This window comes from Mixophyes fleayi, chromosome 7 (genome assembly GCF_038048845.1).
Source record: "Mixophyes fleayi isolate aMixFle1 chromosome 7, aMixFle1.hap1, whole genome shotgun sequence".
Classification (NCBI taxonomy): domain Eukaryota; kingdom Metazoa; phylum Chordata; class Amphibia; order Anura; family Limnodynastidae; genus Mixophyes; species Mixophyes fleayi.
Genome location: NC_134408.1, coordinates 38,154,271 through 38,172,249, shown reverse-complemented (window position 1 = coordinate 38,172,249; position 17,979 = coordinate 38,154,271). Strand labels below are relative to the sequence as shown.

Here is a 17,979-nt window from a genome sequence, read left to right as displayed (position 1 = left end):
AGGCTTCCTGGGTCTCTCCTGATAGGAGGCAGAGTTGCATCGGTTAGGGCCACTGACTGCTGAGCAATAAGTGCTAAAGCATCCCGTTGACAAGCAACGGGGCGTGCCAGGGACCACACATGCGTGCACGGCGACCCGGAAGTCTTTGCAACAGGATGCGACAGGCAGCAGGACAGGCGACTGCCTCTCGCACCAGAGTCAGTGCGGAGGCGGCGCCTGACAGAACCGCCCCTCCCCTCTCTCCTGATCAAGGTGTTTGGCAGACTGGCCCCTGAGGAAATTGGAGGAAAGACGATGAAAGACGAGGAACATGTAATTCCTACTGGTCCACCCAAGATCTCTCTTCAGGACCATAAAATGGACCAGAAATTGAGTCTTGTTCGGAACAGTACATGCTTCTAGTATACGTTCGACCTCATATTCATCTCCCATAACCATCTTGACGGGAGGAGGAGGAAGAGGAGTCCTAAAAAATTCATTAAGAAATAAGGGTTTGAATAGAGAGATATGAAAAGAGTTGTGAAACCCGGAGGGAGGGAGGCAGCCGGAGTTTGCAGGTAACCGCATTGATGATATGTGATATGTAGAAGGGCCCAATATAGCGGGGTGCAAACTTCATAGATGGAACCTTGTGTTTGAAATTACGAGTGGATAACCATACCTTGTCTCCTACATGAAGAAGTGGATGAGTTCTGCGATAGTGATCCGCAAAATGTTTGTGTCGATTGGAGGCTTGCAACAATCAGCCCTGAACCTGAGACCAGATTCTGGAAAAGTCATGGACCGTACCTTGGACAGCTGGAACAGGGACATTGGAATCCTCAGAAAAGGTTGGTAAGACAGGATGTCTACCAAAGATAATAAAAAGAGAGAAACATTGGTGGATTTGTGCTGATGATTGTTATGAGAGAACTCCGCCTAAGGGAAATGATTACTCCAGGATGCTTGCTGGTCTGCACAATAACAACGAGGAAAGTCTCTAAATCCTGGTTGACCCGCTCAGTTTGACCATTAGTCTGAGGATGGTAGCCTGAGGAGAATTTTAGTTGAATGCCAAGATGTTTGCAAAAAGATCTCCAGAATTTGGAGATAAATTGTACTCCTCGATCAGAGATGATCTCTAAGGGACAACCATGGAAACGAAAAAATGTTGTTGATAAAAAGAGTTCAGAGGCCGAAGGCAGTTTCTTGAGAGGAACAAAGTGTGCCCATTTCGAAAAACGATCCACCACCTCCCAAATGATATTGAACCCCTGACTATTGGGAAGATCTGTGACAAAATCCATAGAGATGCTTGTCCATGGAGATTCTGGAACTGGAAGCGGTAGAAAAAGCCCGGCTGGAGGTCGTCTAGGAGTCTTTTGGCTGGCACAAACGTCATAGGTAACAATATATTTGTGGACATCAGAGCTCAAAGAAGGCCACCAATAATTGCGGAATAAGAGAGCAATGGTTTTCTTAATGCCCGCGTGACCGGCAAATTTAGAGTCGTGGGCCCAGGATAAAAGTTTAGGACGAAGATGTACTTCCACAAAGGAACGCCCAACCGGAGGTGTCTTGGGTGAGGACTAGAACCTTGAGTGGACTGATAATGGCTCTAGGAACAGAAGAGCAGGAATCAGACGGATCAAAAGACATTGAAAGAGCATCAGCCCTGACACTCTTGGAGCCGGCACGAAAGGTCAGGATTAGTTGAAATATGTAAAAGAAGAGTGACCAACGGGCCTGTCGAGGATTCATACATTGTGCTGACTGTAGATAAATAAGATTCTTATGATCTGTGAAGACTATGATGGGATGGAAAGTCCCCTCCAGAGGGTACCACCATTCCTCCAGGGCTACCTTGATTGCGAGAAGCTCTTTATCACTGATGCCATAATTAGCTTCACAGGGTGAATTTTTTTTTAGAGTGAAATCCACAAGGGAAAAAGGTGCCAGCGGAGTCTTTCTGGGAAAGAACTGCACCCACACCGACTGAAGAGGCATCTACCTCGAGAAAAAACGGTTTGTGTTGATCTGGTAGTTTCAGAATAGGAGGCCACCGAGAAAGCCTCTTTCAGAGATCTAAAGGCGATAATAGCCTCCTGGGGTCAATCTTTCACCTGTCCCCCTTTACGAGTGAGGGAGGTGATGATTGCAATTAACAAAGAAATGTTTTTGATAAATTGTCGGTAGTAATTGCAAAAACAGATGAAACATTTAGTGGCTTTAAGGCCAGAAGGTTGAGACCAATCGAGGATTGCTCCTATTTTTTGGGGATCTATTTGCAGCCCTGTACCAGAGATTAGATAGCCAAGGAAGGGAACTTCAGATTGCTGAAATAGGCATTTCTCCAATTTGCACATATAGATGTTCTATCGCACACGAAGTAAGAAGGTTTTAACATGTTCTCGATGTGAGGGAAGATCTTGAGAAAAGATCAAGATGTAGTCAAGATAAACAACCACTGAGGAATATAGCAGGTCTCTGAATATTTTGTTAATAAATTCATATAAGACTGTCGGGGCATTGCGTAGCCCGAAGGGCATGACCAAGTACTTGTAATGCCCGTCCCTGGTATTGAAGGCAGTCTTCCATTCATCACCTTGGCGAATCCGAACCAAATTGTAGGCTCCCCTGAGGTCGAGTTTAGTGAATATTTGAGCTCCACGAATATGGTCAAAGACCTCTTAAATAAGAGGAAGAGGATAGCGATTCTTGACAGTTATGGCATTCAATCTCCGATAATCAATACAAGGTCTAAGAGATCCGTCCTTATTTTTTAACAAAAAAGAATTCGGCACCAGCTGGAGAAGTGGATATATGGATAAAACGGCGTTCAAGGTCTTCGAAAATATATAGGCCGTCATAGCCTGAGTCTCCGGTAAGGGTAATGGAAACACTCTACCCCTGGGAATCCTTTTGGCAGGAATAAGGTTGATGGGACAATCCCAAGGATGGTGAGGCGGTAGAGATTCCTCAGCGGATGGTTTGAGCAGTAGAGGTGAGGCAAGAGATCGAAGTCTTGGCATGAAGTACCGGAGACAGACATTGATGCTTGCATGTGTAGCCCCTAGAGATAACCTGGGCACGGTGCTAGTCAAATTGGGATGAATGTAACCGGAGCCAGGGTAGTCCCAGAATTACCGGTTTGATGGACTGTGGGAGAATTAGGAAACTCATCCTTTCAGAATGAAGAGCTCCTACCAATAACCGTACTGGACTGGTAATGCGGTCGATGGAGTCATTGGTGACGCAGTTACCTTCTATCGCAGTCAAGACCAGGGGCTGTGGCAACGGGTGAGAGGATGGATGGAGCTTGGATGCTAACTCGGCGGATATGAAGTTTCCAGCGAATCTAGAGCCCATGAAGGCGGAAAATTGCTGGCGACCGTCTGGTGCAAAGAGAACTATAGACTTAAGGAATTCAGCATCTTTAGTGTTGTAGGTGGTGGTAGATCTGGATCCTAGGACAACGCCCCTAACATCGCCTAGGATGGAGCGTTTTCCCAGCTTCTTGGAACAAGAAGAGAGGAGATAGCCAGATTCACTGCAATAAAGACAAAGATGATTTCTGATGTGTCTGTCACGATCCTCCTGGGAAAGACGGGACCAGCCTATCTGCATAGGTTCTTCAGACGAAACTATGGGAGATTGAAAGTGTGGAGAGCGATCCCTTTCCTGGTTACATTCTCTATGGCGTATATCCACATTGATGCATAGAGATATCAACTCATCCAGGTTGGGTGGAAGATCATGAGAAGCCAGATCGTCTTTGATGCGTTTGTTTAAGCCTTGCCAAAAGGTGTGCGAAAGCAAGTGTCCAAAATTGTACTGCATATTGGCCAGAAGTTAGGGAACCTTGATGAAGAGCCAGCAGTCCTGAAGCAGCTGATGAAACCCGGCCTGGCTCATCGAATACCTTCTGGAAATTTTTAATGAAACGAGAAGAATTCTGGAGCATAATGTTGTTTCTTTCCCAGAGGGTAGAGGCCCAAGCTAGAGCTTGGCCCGTAAGGAGGGAAATTATATAAGCCACCTTGGAACGCTCTGAGACTAAATTCTCGGGAGCTAATTCAAATTGGATGGTGCATTGGTTGAGAAAGCCCTGGCGTTTTTTAGGGTCACCATCAGATTTTTCAGGCGGAGGGATTCGTAGACTTCTGGGAGCTGAAGTGCTTACAGTGGCCGCAGTAGCAGAGGAGGAAACAGTAGCTGCCACGAGTGCTGGGTTAACAGGCAAGGATCCCTGGAAGGTGTCAAGACGGGATGCTACCCCCTGAAGGCACTGTAAGAACTGGGCTTGATTCGACTCTTGCTGGTCCACTCTCTGAGCGAGATGAAGCGGAAGATCTCGAGCTGAGGGTTCATCCTGACCACTCATCTTCTTGGCCAGAGTATACTGTCATGTTCTGGTTACTAGCTGGTGTTTACACAGCCGTGCAAGGAGACACAGAGTCTAACGCACCCCTGGTGTTCACCAGGAATTTCTTGCACCAGAGTCAGTGCGGAGGCGGCGCCTGACATATACGACTTATTGAGCCACTTTATAATGTATTACAGCGTGATTAGTGTATACAAACTGTACAATGGTTCCTTACAAACAACCTTGTGAGATAATCAAATACTTCTCACTAAGCACCGTGCCCACAGGGCCGGTGCAAGGTTGCTCGCCACCCTAGGCAAATCTTCAGCCTACTGTCTCTCCTCCCTCCAATACTCCCTTCCTTGCCCCTTACACACTTGACAATTGTAAAATAAAAATAATAACTCTTACCTCCTCCTGGCTGGCTGGCAAGGCTGCAGTCCAGATGCGCTGATGTCTAAAGCAGAATGCTGTGCAGTCTTCACTGCTGCCCAGGAGCAAACGCAGGCTATCTAGAGGGGAGGCCCCAAATGTGAGAGTTGATAATACAAAACAAAACAACTGTACATCACTCACCTGTTACACACTGACATGTCCCCTGCTTCCTTCCAACTTTTCTTACATATGCCCACTAGCTATTCTCACCCATATTCTGCATTTTTCTGTATCCCTCTCTTTCTGCCCCCTTGTTTTTCTGTATCCCTCTCTTACTGCCGCCCTCATTTTTGTGTAGCCCTCTCTTTCTGCTCCCTTCATTTTTCTGTAGCCCTCTTTCTGCCCACCTTGTTTTTCTGTAGCCCTCTCTTTCTGCTCCCCTCGTTTTTCTGCAGCCCTCTCTTTCTGCCCACCTTGTTTTTCTGTAGCCCTCTCTTTCTGCCCCCCTCATTTTTCTGCAGCCCTCTCTTTCTGTAGTCTGTACTTACCTTCTATGCTTCTTTTCTCGTTGCTCTGCTTGAACGAGGCTCCTCTCACTGGCAGCATCGTGACGTCACAACGTTGCCAAAGCCGGAAGCAGGACACACACTAAGATACGGTGCTGCACTGTAGCAGCACCACAGAGAAAAAAAATGTTAAAAAGTTATTAAAGTTTGAAAACCCCTTGGAAAAAGGTGCTGGAACGCCGTTCTGAGCGTTCTATGAGAAAAATGTCTTGTGCATATATATATATATATATATATATATATATATATATATATATATATATATATATATATATACATACACACACACACACACATATATAATAAATCAGGCCCAGTGTATGCACAGAACAGAGCAGGGGTCTCTTCGGAGCATTCACAGAGTTGGCGCCGGCCTGCACACCGGTGGTAGTCATTTAATCGGCACTGAGAATGCTGTCACAAGTGCTCAGAAAATCAGAACAGGGTTTCTAGAAGGGTGAAACGGCATTGCTGGGCCTTCCTCCAAATTTTGTTCTGGAGCTTGGTGATGACATGTCACTCCCCCCGGTATATGCTCTTCATTCTGGGGTAACATGCACATTTCGTTTTACTAATTTTTTTGTTTGATAATTTGTCTGCTCTTTCCTTGCCGGGAACATGTCTCCCAACCATTGGACATTGATCAAAACTGCAGCATGTGACCGATTTATTTTCCAGTTTAGACAATAAAATTAATTCACTGCTATGCTCATAGTATCTTTTTCCTGTTCAGACGTTTTCACAAACGTCCCTGATCGTTTTAATTAGAACTTACTATTTTTTTTTTTTTACTAAGAGGCCTAACTATAACTGTATACTGCATGTTAGCTGTGTGATAAACTCTATCTCGTATCTATTGCCTACTTGCTACCATTAATTTACTGCCACTGTTTGTAATGTCATCCGTAGCATATACTTACAAGGGAAGCATAGATCTCATGTGAGCTGCATTTGTGTATTAATTAATTATTCATTTCAGTGAAATGGAAAATTGTCAGTATATGTTTACATGTAATGGTTCTGTGTTGTATTATAGCCAAGAACCGGAAGGGGGTTTGGAATCCTTTCCCTTAAGTGTGAGACCTTCCTGGCAGGATGTGAAAGTGGACAAGCTGAAGTATGATAACGGCTTATTGGTGACCCACGTCAATCAGACACAGGATCTGCTGGTAACAATGTTTGCTTTTAATTCATACAGGCGTCGTCGTGTCATTTATACACATACATGTCATCAGCAATCATTTGTTTTGTTATACAGCATGAAAGAGGTCTTGCAGATTCCAGCTTCTATATAAAATATACAGCGTTAGCCTTGTTTCTCTTATTATTATTAATAATATCTACAAGCCGTGACCCAGTTATTGGGGAAAATGTATGAAGCCGCGAGTTTCCGTCGGGTTTGAAAGTGGAGATGTTGCCTATAGTAACCAATCAGATAATAGTTCTCATTTATTTAGTACATTCTACAAGATGATGGCTAGAATCTGATTGGTTGCTATAGGCAACCTCTTCACTTTTCAAACCCACCGGAAAGTCGCAGCTTGATAAATATACCCCATGGTGTAATTCCTAATTCAAGGTCCTCCATGATCCTATTATTGTAAATAAGGCATACTTGCCAACTTTTAATGCTGGCATCCGGGAGATCGGGGAAGAGGTGGGTGTGGGTGGAGCTTGATGAATTATGCCATTTTGGCCATGCCCCACGGCGCAATGATGCAAACGCGCGGGTGGGCCAAAATAACCTGATTCTCTGAGAATATCGTCATGGAGTCTTCAAATCCTGCCCACTTCACCAGGAAGTTGGCAGATGCAGGAAAATGCCTCACTCTCCTGGGAGTCCGGGAGACCTAACCGGAATTCGGGAGTCTCTCCCTGAGTTGCCTAGTTTTCCTGATTTTATTTTTTTTAAAATTTGAGTTTAAAAAGAGTCAAGTAACTAAATGATCTTTACGATCAGGGCAACCTCTGTGGTTTTGAATGCTTTTCACTGAAAATGTGGCATTTTCAGCTTTGCTATGCAACATAACAGCAGTGTGCTTTACAGCTGGAAGTTATGAAGCTCATGTTGGAGGCTGCCAGCCTACCCAAGGCCTATCGTCTATCTACAGCTTCCTCCAGCAACTGCTGTCATGAATAGGGACACACCAGAAGGACCATTACATGTTACATTCATTTTAAGTAAACATTTTCGTGCAGCTTTAGTTGACTGTTATTACTGCACATGTTGAAATGTTTATTAGGTAATAATTTCAAAATAATCCTTCCCTATCTCTCAATACATTGCATATATTTGCAGTGCAGATGCGAATTTGCTCAGTTCATTAATGCTGTTGTACAGTGTATAAAATGTTATTTACTATGGGCTAAAGAAAATGCTGTCATCATCTAAATTGAGTTCAGATAGCATCTCAATGTTTTTCTCTAATTGACATAAAGATGTATTTACTTGTAAACTGCTAAACTTACATTATAACATACATATAATGCACTGGAGGAACAATAACATTCTGTCAATCAAGCTGGTGCACAGGTAACTGTGCAAAAAAGGTGATGTAGCTCATAGCAACCAAACAGATGCTGTGATTTAGAAACAGTTTAGAAAGTATTAGCAAACATCTGTGCTCTGGTTTTCATATGATTCTGATTTTGGCTGCCGCTATTATACACATACTTACCTACTTTTTGCAGGGGAGGTTGAAGGGACAAGTGGGGGGTGCGTTGCAGTCCTTAGCATTGAATCATGACGTTACAGCCCCGCTCAATTTGCAAAAAGTTTGTACAGTATCTGGGAGGGTGGCTTATTCTGCCAGGAGTCTCGGAGGAAACCATGACATTCGTGAGTCTCCCAGACATTCCGGAGAGAAAGCAAGTTTGATTATACATGACTTGAGGGCCCGAGACCTGGAAACAATACTTTGAACAAAAGTGCCAGAAGAGTGTATTTAGTAAATCATTAACATTTGCAAAGTTGTCCTGGACCAATACAACAGAAAATCCAATCCAGATAGTAGCAGAAATCTTTTTATATTTCTGGAATCTCACTTTTGTAGACTGGAACCATTTATGTTACTCATAATTACCAACATGGGCAAGATGATTCCCGGGACGTCCGGGGTGCAGGTGGGTGTGTGGGGGCGGGGCTCGAAGAATTGAGTCATTAGCCCCAGACACAAAACTGACATCACTTCTCTGAACCAATAAAAACAGGGGGCGGAGCCACTATGCTGGGTCCATGATGTCACTAGGCCCCACCCCCTCCCTTTAATTTACACAGCCGGCCAGGATCAGGGAGAATTGCCTGCTCTGGGAGTCTGGGAGAAATCCCAGAAATTCGGGAGTCTCCTGGAACGTTCCGGGAGAGTAGGCAACTATGATGTTACTACAGCTTACATTGGACATCATAAGCAAATAGTGTCACAGCACTTTATATATTAGTATGATAATTATAAAGCACATTAGCTTTGGTTGTATAGTATGTGTGCTGTGATGTGTGATAATTGGACCGCCCAGGATATTTGGAGGGCAACTATGACAACGGGTAGTGTAATAAAGATCTAAATGATCTCTTTACTGGGAATAGTCAGTACAGAACCACTAACAAGAAAAGAAGACAAGTGTTGAAAATTGACAATTAAATACTCTAGGTCTATCAGATAATTAAACCAGGATATTGGCTTCTAGAAAACTGGCTATATACCATTGACAAAGTTAAAAATCTGAAAATCTGGGATAGATACAAAGGAACTCATAGCTCTTACACAGAGAACCAGAAATTGCCTTAGTACCTGGTATAGTGACAGATATCAACCTATCTGTTTTTTCTTTTTATATTTTTTTAATTAAAATAATGGGGCTATGTGAAATGTTCCACTATCTGCTGTTGAAGAAGAACATGTACAAACACATAACTATAAATGTAGCTGTGCCATCTAGTGGTTAAAAAATAGTATTACTCTTTTTGCCATTTGTCTGTTATACTAGAATACACTCATTTTATTACTAATTATAATAGAGTGATTCTGGGGTAACTTTGTGGTCCTGATTTCGAATATGACATCGGATTTGCCAGATTGGCTCTAATTTTTGGTATAGTTAGTACCCCATTGAAAAACATGAAAATGCAAAAAATATAGTGGTCAGACAGATTTTCTACAAGATATGATCATAAAAATTCATGGACATGCTCAAATAGATGTTAGATGTCATATTCTACTTTTTATGTATGATAATTCATTCCTCATCAAACTTCATTGTCAAACATCATTTATATTAGTTTTAAGACCAATGACTGACACCTGATACTGACACCTGAGTTTATCGGCGATTGTTGTCACTTGTCAGCATTTTGTCCACTTCCGTTGATCAGATGATGCTGACACATGTTCGGTGATATTAGTCTTATCGTTTTTAAAAGAGCTCTTCAGATTTAGACCAGGCTGGGTTGGCGTTTTTTGCTAGCTTTTGGAGCTTACCTATATTAAATGCATTGGATGGAGCATTTAGAAAAATGCAATGCAAATGCTATGCACCTGGACGCTACTAAAAACATGAGAGGGTATGATGAAAACCGATGGGTTCTATTGTTAAACCCATTTACATGTATTGCTCTAGCTTTAAAAGCACTAATAAAACACATGATATTAACGCCATGGGTACAAGGTCTTCAGGTAATATATTGTTACTGTCTATTTATTTTAATCTACAGTGGTATTAATATCAGCTTGGTGAGCTCTGATACCAGGCAAAGTCTTACGCAGAGGAGTCTCTGTGTACAATAAATAATATACACGAGCTGAAATGTACAATTTAATTCAATGCTATGGCTTCAAAATTCTGCATTCAATGCTTTTGTCCCGGGCCAATATATCTTAACATCAGTGTTCTGTCATCATCATCATCATTTATTTATATAGCGCCACTGATTCCACAGCGCTGTACAGAGAACTCATTCACATCAGTCCCTGCTCCATTGGAGCTTACAGTCTAAATTCCCTAATATACACACACACACACACACACACAGACAGACGGAGAGAGACTAGGGTCAATTTTGATAGCAGCCAATTAACCTATCAGTATGTTTTTGGAATGTGGGAGGAAACCGGAGCACCCGGAGGAAACCCACGCAAACACAGGGAGAACATGCAAACTCCACACAGATAAGGCCATGGTTGGGAATTGAACTCATGACCCCAGCGCTGTGAGGCAGAAGTGCTAACCACTTAGCCACCGTGCTGCCCGTTCTGTCACTTTCAGTCAGTCTCTGGGGTATAATCTCATTAGTGGTGTGAAAAAAATTTGCACTTAATGTGTATTATAGTATATTTCTTGCTGTGAAATCATACATGTCATATAATGTCATGTGCTATTTGTCTTGGACATGTCAGAAACAACTAATAACTCATTGTTTACTTGCTCCAACTGATCTGCAGAAAGTGACAAATACAGAAAATGGACAGAGTGATAGACAGCCCTCTGAAGAATGGATTCACTGCCACGGCATAGAGTCCAGACATCTCACCATCCAGGATCTACTAAAACTGGGACGCGTTGTCATGTGAGTGAGCTCGAACTTTGAGGGCCTGAGTCATTAAGGAGAGCAAGGCAAAAAAACGAGTAAATTTGATCCTGGACAAACCATGTTACAATGCAAGGGGTGCAAATTAATTCATTATTTTGCACATAAGCCTGGCATATTACAAGGTGCACGTCCACTTCTTGGCTCTGGAACTGCCCTCATGAAATCAATTTGTGTCTAGATTTGTGGGTTGCTGATAGGCCTGAAATATTCATGGTGGGAACTATGAAATGTCACGTTAAAGACCCACTACTAAGGATAGCCCCTTTATTCATTTATACTTTCCCGTTTTTCTCCTATAATTTTGCATGGTTTAACTAGGAAGCAAGCACACAGCAAAGTCATACGTAGCTCTCAGTGGGCGCTAAGGAACAGCTTCCATTGCAAGATATCTAGGAGACTTTCAGGGCATTAAATTACACCTTTCACCTGCACTCATTGATCTATATAGAAACAAGAGTTATACTTTTTTAATGTAGAGATTGGACACATGCTGATGTGCAGGAGACATCTACTTCAAGTCTTCCTCTAGCCTCCTTTTAACTGGCGGCATCTCTGCCTTACCTGTTCCCCTATGTTAGAAGCACAGCGCTTCTACATTTACAGATCTGTGACTGGGTTGTCAGAATCAGAATAAAACAGTGTGTAAATAATCCATAGGCTGCTATAAACTTTAAAGTAAATGAGTCAGGCAAAATACAGCACCAAATCATTCTGTACGAAGGTAAAAAACTATACGCTTGTCTTGATATAAGTCCAGCGATATGTAAACATCCACTTGAGAACAAGCATGTTGGTGCGAATTCTGTTATAACAATTACGTCCTTTTTCAGGGACTACTTTCAGAACGGACAGCTTGTACTAATTTAAGATCCTGATTTCTTTTTTCAAGGAAATCTTCAAAACATTCATCAAAACAGATTGAATTTACTGCTGAGACCATAAACGAATTTACAATCAAAATACATGAGTAAGTAGAAAGCTTTCAGAATTAAATTAACAAGTCCTAAATTTTATATCTATATCTATATCTATATATATATATATAAACACCTGGAAAATGAGACAGAGGTTGTTGTTCACCTGTAATACAGTGTTCAAAGTCACAATAGGCAGGAGTAACACAGTTTCGAGACTGCAGGCAAGACTGACAAATTCAGGATACATGGAACACTACAAAAACACTACAAACTAAACGTTATTAAGATCTTGTTCGTATGAAAACAATTACACGTGTGGACAATTATGAAAGACACCCGACATTCACCGGATTGATCATAACAACATACTGATTGAACATAAATAGGTTTAAATAAGTGTTTTGAACTATATTACATATTGTGAATCCATGTAATTGTTTTCTTATGCATAAGATCTTAATAAGGTTTAATTTGGAGTGTTCTGTATTTCCTGAGTTGAGCGCTGAAGTTATTTCTTGATTAGAGTCTTTGTAAGAGACTGGGAAATCTCTACCAACAGCGGCCCTGAGCACAATCAGGGCTGAGTATCACCAGGATTGTTGCACTGACATATTCTTTTTTTTTTTTGCCGTCTAAAACTGGCAAATTGTTGCTGAAATTAGTTAAATGGAAGTAAGTTTTCTCCGTTTACCCCTCATATGTCATAAGCCAGGGCTTGAATTATTTTTTTTTTAAAGTCAATGGGGTATATTTCCTAAACTGCGGGTTTGAAAAAGTGGAGATATCAAAAAATCAGATTCTAGCTGTCATTTTGTAGAATACACTAAATAAATGATAACTAGAATCTGACTGGTTGCTATAGGCAACATCTGTACATCTCAACATCTCTACTTTTTCAAACGCGCAGTTTAGTAAATACCCCCTTTAAAGTCTAAGGGGCATATTCAATTGTCGGCGGAAATGCCGAAAATCTCGCGGCGCGCGCACTATTACCGTTATTACGGTAGTTTTCTCGCTGGATTTCCAGCTAACTATTACCGTAATAACGGTAGTAGTTTTTACGCGGCGGGATATTGTAACAAGTGAATATGCCCCTAAGAGCCAGATTACTTTTTAATTTACAATTCCAAATGTGTTCAGTCTGTATAATACAGTAAACCAACAGTAAGGTATTACGTTATATTAGTGTTTTTTTATTAGGATTTTTTTAAGCAAAGGGAATATAGAACTGAAGGAAGGGTGAAAGGATGAAGTCAGTACTCAGTGGTATATGATTGTGTATATTTCTATGGGAATGTCATGCAATACTGGTAGCACTTTTTCCATTTTCGGAAACCCAGGGAGTCCTTGTAAATGAAACGAAGGTGGCCTACATACCCCCATTCAATTTAATCCCCTGGCCTCTGGCCATATTAGACTCTGGCACTTCAATATTAATCTGATTTTATTCCACAAATACATCAATTAAAATGTTTTCCCAGCATTATGCAGCTACAGTGCATTGCTAATCTAAATGACTAACATTCGGATGACGGCTTTTACAGTCCTGTGCTGTTTCCTGTCCACAAATTCTGGCTTGTTTTTCATTTTTATTTTTTTTGCCACGTTTTATGTTTTGTAGGACTATTGAACATTGCCATAAAAGGATTCGCTGGCTGATGGAGGGCAGCAGGAAGGTAATTCAAAAAGTAATTCCACTGTGATGGATGCGATACATACAGAACGAATCACAGTTACTGCTGTATTGTGACGTGACAATGGAGATATAAATATGTACTTTGGGTCTGTTAGGTTGCTACCTCCCCACTGTCCCGATTTTGGCGGCACATTCACTATTTGTAGATCTCAGTTGGGGCAAGGCTATCATGACAGTGGGTGGAGTTTCGCCCAAAAGTGGGTGTTTCTGGGCAGATCGTCATGGGGATTATTTTATCCCTATTTAACATGTCTAAATGTTGGGAGGTATATGGTTGTGTTCCTTAAGGAAAGTATACAGTTTACAAGTAGCGGAGGACAGAACTTGGGGGCACACTTCAGGGTTGGGACCCTGGGCAAATGATTGTCATTCTCTGCATTTCCTTGCACAGTGTTGACCAGGGATAAAGACTAGAGAGCTTGTGGCCATTTAATGTTCTATTATAAAGCAACCATGAAAGTGCTTTATTTTCTATAATCTTTGTAGTTATAACTTGTAGTTATAATAACATTCTGTGCATACAGCCTACCAATCCAGGCTCATAAAAGGTTCCATTTGCTATGTTTCCCCTTTTTTGAATTATTACTTGATAATGTTTCCCCGTAAAAAGCATAGTCTTCGTTTTATTTTGTAGATGTTTGGCCTTGTAAAAGGAAAAAATGTAGGATTGCTGATCGATTCATCTCATCTGAACTGTGGGCCAAGGAGAATGGATTTCTTAAGAGGCCTCTTGGTAATTAATTGACATATCTATGCATGTAAACTAAGCAGTAGTGTAGCAAATTGATTTTATCATTAGCTGACTGTTTTGTCTATAGATTACTGTAATATGCTTAACATGAGATATACAAAAATAATATTTTGATAAATATTACAGTGAAAAAAATCCCAGCCATTAATTATTCCAGTTCATTAAATCACTGGTAGGTTTACAATACCCACCTTACTTGTCAGCTGCAGGGAAATGTATTTTACTTCCATTGTTTATATAGGGCAGAAATGCCACAACTACTGGTGTGTAGCCGCTACAGGCCTGGGGGGATGGGCTGACTATTCCAGATCTCATCTGAGCGAGGGCTGCTTCTGAGCATGAGCAGGTCCAGTGAATGTGCAATAAAGCTTCAGCCAGAAGGCTGGAGATGCATACAAGGACCTCCCCCAAAATCTTGCTATGGGGCTCTGCAATGCACTGTTCTGCCCCGGTTAATCGATTCTTAAAACCAGCAATGTTCTAGATTCTAGAAATATAGTAGGTGTATGTACTGCCTTCTTGTGGTCAGAAATTGTCTTGTTAGGCCTCAGTCATACCCTGTCATTTTTCTTTCTCACTGACTGTAATTTGGAGCACATTAAACATGAATGCATCTTTTCCCCAGACATATAACTTGGGGGTTGCCCTACATAAGGTACACAGGTAGCAGCCGCCATAAAGAGACAAGCCATTCCCACTCTGTTTTAGTTATGCTCTATATAGTGTTTTTACGTCGATCAAGGTCCTTTAGTATACACATGCTAGAGTAATTACAATCCCAGAAAAAGTGAGCACCTGCCAGATGGTCATAAAATAAATCATCTATTACAAATTCAAATCAACAACCTAACATGGTTCACCCAAGAGGGTCATGTTTTTTTGGATTTCAATCTTGCTGTCACCATTTCAATCCCGTTTTTAATGCTGCTATTATAAATGATTAATGTTATTCTGCTTGGCTGGCCGTGGACTTTTTCTGGGGTTTGACTTAATGTAATGTTGCCTTGCTGCAGCTGTGAAGATAGATGTACCCAGAGAATATTGTGACTACATCCAGCTTTCCATTTCTAAGCCCTTCTGCCTTCATCCAATCAATTTACATAAGTAGACATAGCCGCATTTAATTTCTCTACAGGAAAAGGAAAAATTAACTACTTACAAACTTGTTATCATTTTGGTTTATACACTCTTTGGTGAGTGAAGTAGTATACTTTATTATTATTATTATTATTATTATTATTGTTGTTGATTTGTAAGGCTTCTCTAGGCGCAAAAGATGGTGTGTGTAAATTGATAAGTGTGCGAACACAAAAATAAATGCAAATGTAAATATATTTGGAGGTAAGTTTAAGAATAAATGCAAAAGAATCACAGTACTTATATATAAATATACACAATTCAGTGATAAGTACAAAAATAATTATGCGCTCAATTGACTTAGATGGGTCAGATTTGTATAGTGTTAGTGTAAGAAGGGGAAATAAGATGTTTCTTTAGGGAAAGCGGTTATTGAATGTTCCAATATGTCAAATAAATGGTGAAGTGAAGGTGAATGTATACCACTGGAGTGATTTCTATGTGCCTAGTTATTCAACTATGACGTTGTACTGATAGGATGTGAATAAAAAGCGTATTTGTTGCTACATAAGGGTGAAAAATACAAACAATAAAAATCACATTACACCAACAACCAGCTAATGGATGAACATACATGGAAAATAATGATTCTCAAAATAAGAGGGAATGAAATGAAATTAAATTAAATTAAAAGGAAATTAAATGGAATTAAAATAGTCCCATTCTCATGTTTGTATCAATTGTGCAAAATTGCAATAAAATCGGTCATCACGTGATGCCACCTAACACCAGTCCAACCTATGAAGACTGGAGGATCCAATGAAATGTCAGTGTAAAGTTAAGCGAAAGAGTCTTGGTAAATGGGAGGAATTGGATAAGACAAGGGTGCTTAACCCAATGGAGACTCACTGTTCCCTTATATGTAACTCGTCCTGATTTGGAGGAGGGTGATGAGGCCTTGGAGTCCTATCTAATTGTCCAGGTAAGGGGGTAGATGTGATCTTCAAAACCGTGTAGTCGGACGGGTATGAGGATGGTAGTGTACACTGAGGATCGATGCGGCGTGCGTTCCACTGTGGTATCCCTCCAGGGAGGGATACCCTGTATTATTGCAGCTCTTGCCTTCTGAGAGTGAGCGCAGTCCTACCATTGCTGCTTTTATACATAATTCAGTGCACTTAATTTAAATGACTGCATATAGGTCAACGCCATCATGAATTCTTAATGAAGAGAGGAAAGCGGAGTGACTGGGAACACGACTTTGGAATAGTCATCTCGGAACATAACTGGCATGACAGTTATAGAAACTATATAAAGTCCTATCCAGGTGGTACTAGTGTCCCAGCCTGTTGGCCAAGATGTACCTGGCTTTACCGATCAATGTTGGAGGTGTAATTTGGCTCCTGGCTCTCCACTGCATATTTAGTGGGAATGCACTCTACTACTCCCGTTCTGGGAAGCAGTGATACTCATATCACCGGGGTTTCAAATTGTCCAAGTTTTTGGCTGCCTCATACTACTGAAATGGGCATCTCTCAGTACAAGAAATCCATTCTGGAATATTTTAATTGTGCTGTGAAGGCTGCGATACTGGTTCACTGGAGATCTCCAAACCTGCAGTCTATAAATGAATGGTTCGCAAGAGTGGACTTTTACATGTCCATGGATGACCTGACAAGTTCTCTGACTACTGCACCCTATGGTTCAACTGGATGTATTTCAAAGAAACCCCATTGTTTGCCCTTTGACACGATTAAGCTATAGTCCTTGCCCACTTGGCTCATTTGTTAGTTTGTTACAGGCACATATTCCACGAACTATCGAAAAATTGGAAACAATGTCGCCCGTTCCCTTATGCTCCTGCTTTCCCACTCTCCCCCCCACCTTACCATCGTATCATTTATTATAAGTGATTTATTGCCTACGGTTTATTGGGTGAGCTTGGGACAGCAACGACAGTATAGTGTCACTCACCGGACAGTGAGTGCCTCTGCTCTTGTGCGTGGTTCTCTCTCCTTCCTGCCGGCGCCTGTCCTGAGCCGCGGACGTCCGCCATCTTGATAGGACTGCGCATGTGCAGGATCCCTGAACTCTTATGACCTTGCTTTTAACCTAATTGGTGGATCAATCACCTCTCCCTATTTAAGGCACCTGTGGCCGTTGTATCGTTGCCTGATCATGAGTCTCACTCCCTGTGAGTCTCTGAAGGTGTTTCCAGTGTCCTGCTCGTATCTTCAGTTCCCTGCTGGATTACCTGCTCTGCTCATCGGCGGTTCCCATACCCGCTACAGACTCATAGTTCTCCTGCTCGTATCTTCTGCTTCCTGCTGGATTACCTGCTCTGCTCACCGGCGGTTCCCATACCCGCTACAGCCTCCCAGCTCTCCTGCACCTGGTCAAGCTTCTCTACTCAGCAGCGGTATGCATACTTGTTATTGACTATTAGCTGTTATCCTGCATATTTGTTTGGACAAGTTTCTCTACTCAGCAGCGGTGTACATACCCGCTATAGACTATTAGCTGTTACTCTGCATATCTGTTTGGACAAGCTTCTCTGCTCTCCAGCTGTATACATACAGCCATAGACTCTTACTATTTCTCTACTTATCTGCACCTGGACAAGTCCTCACCTCCTCGTAGTGGTACAACTTGCTATCCGCAGACCACT

General features: G+C 41.7%; 1 protein-coding gene across 3 annotated transcripts in view; it reads left to right on the top strand.

Annotated features, from left to right (window-relative positions):
- Positions 1–17,979, top strand: part of VWA3A (von Willebrand factor A domain containing 3A) — a 99,131-nt gene that overhangs the window by 4,470 nt on the left and 76,682 nt on the right. For all 3 annotated transcript variants that reach the window (XM_075179706.1, XM_075179705.1, XM_075179707.1), the window contains exons 3-7: positions 6,323–6,455; positions 10,722–10,846; positions 11,760–11,837; positions 13,409–13,463; positions 14,118–14,216. In XM_075179706.1, coding sequence (XP_075035807.1) covers positions 6,323–6,455; positions 10,722–10,846; positions 11,760–11,837; positions 13,409–13,463; positions 14,118–14,216 — 490 coding nt within the window. The remainder of the gene's footprint in view (positions 1–6,322; positions 6,456–10,721; positions 10,847–11,759; positions 11,838–13,408; positions 13,464–14,117; positions 14,217–17,979) is intronic.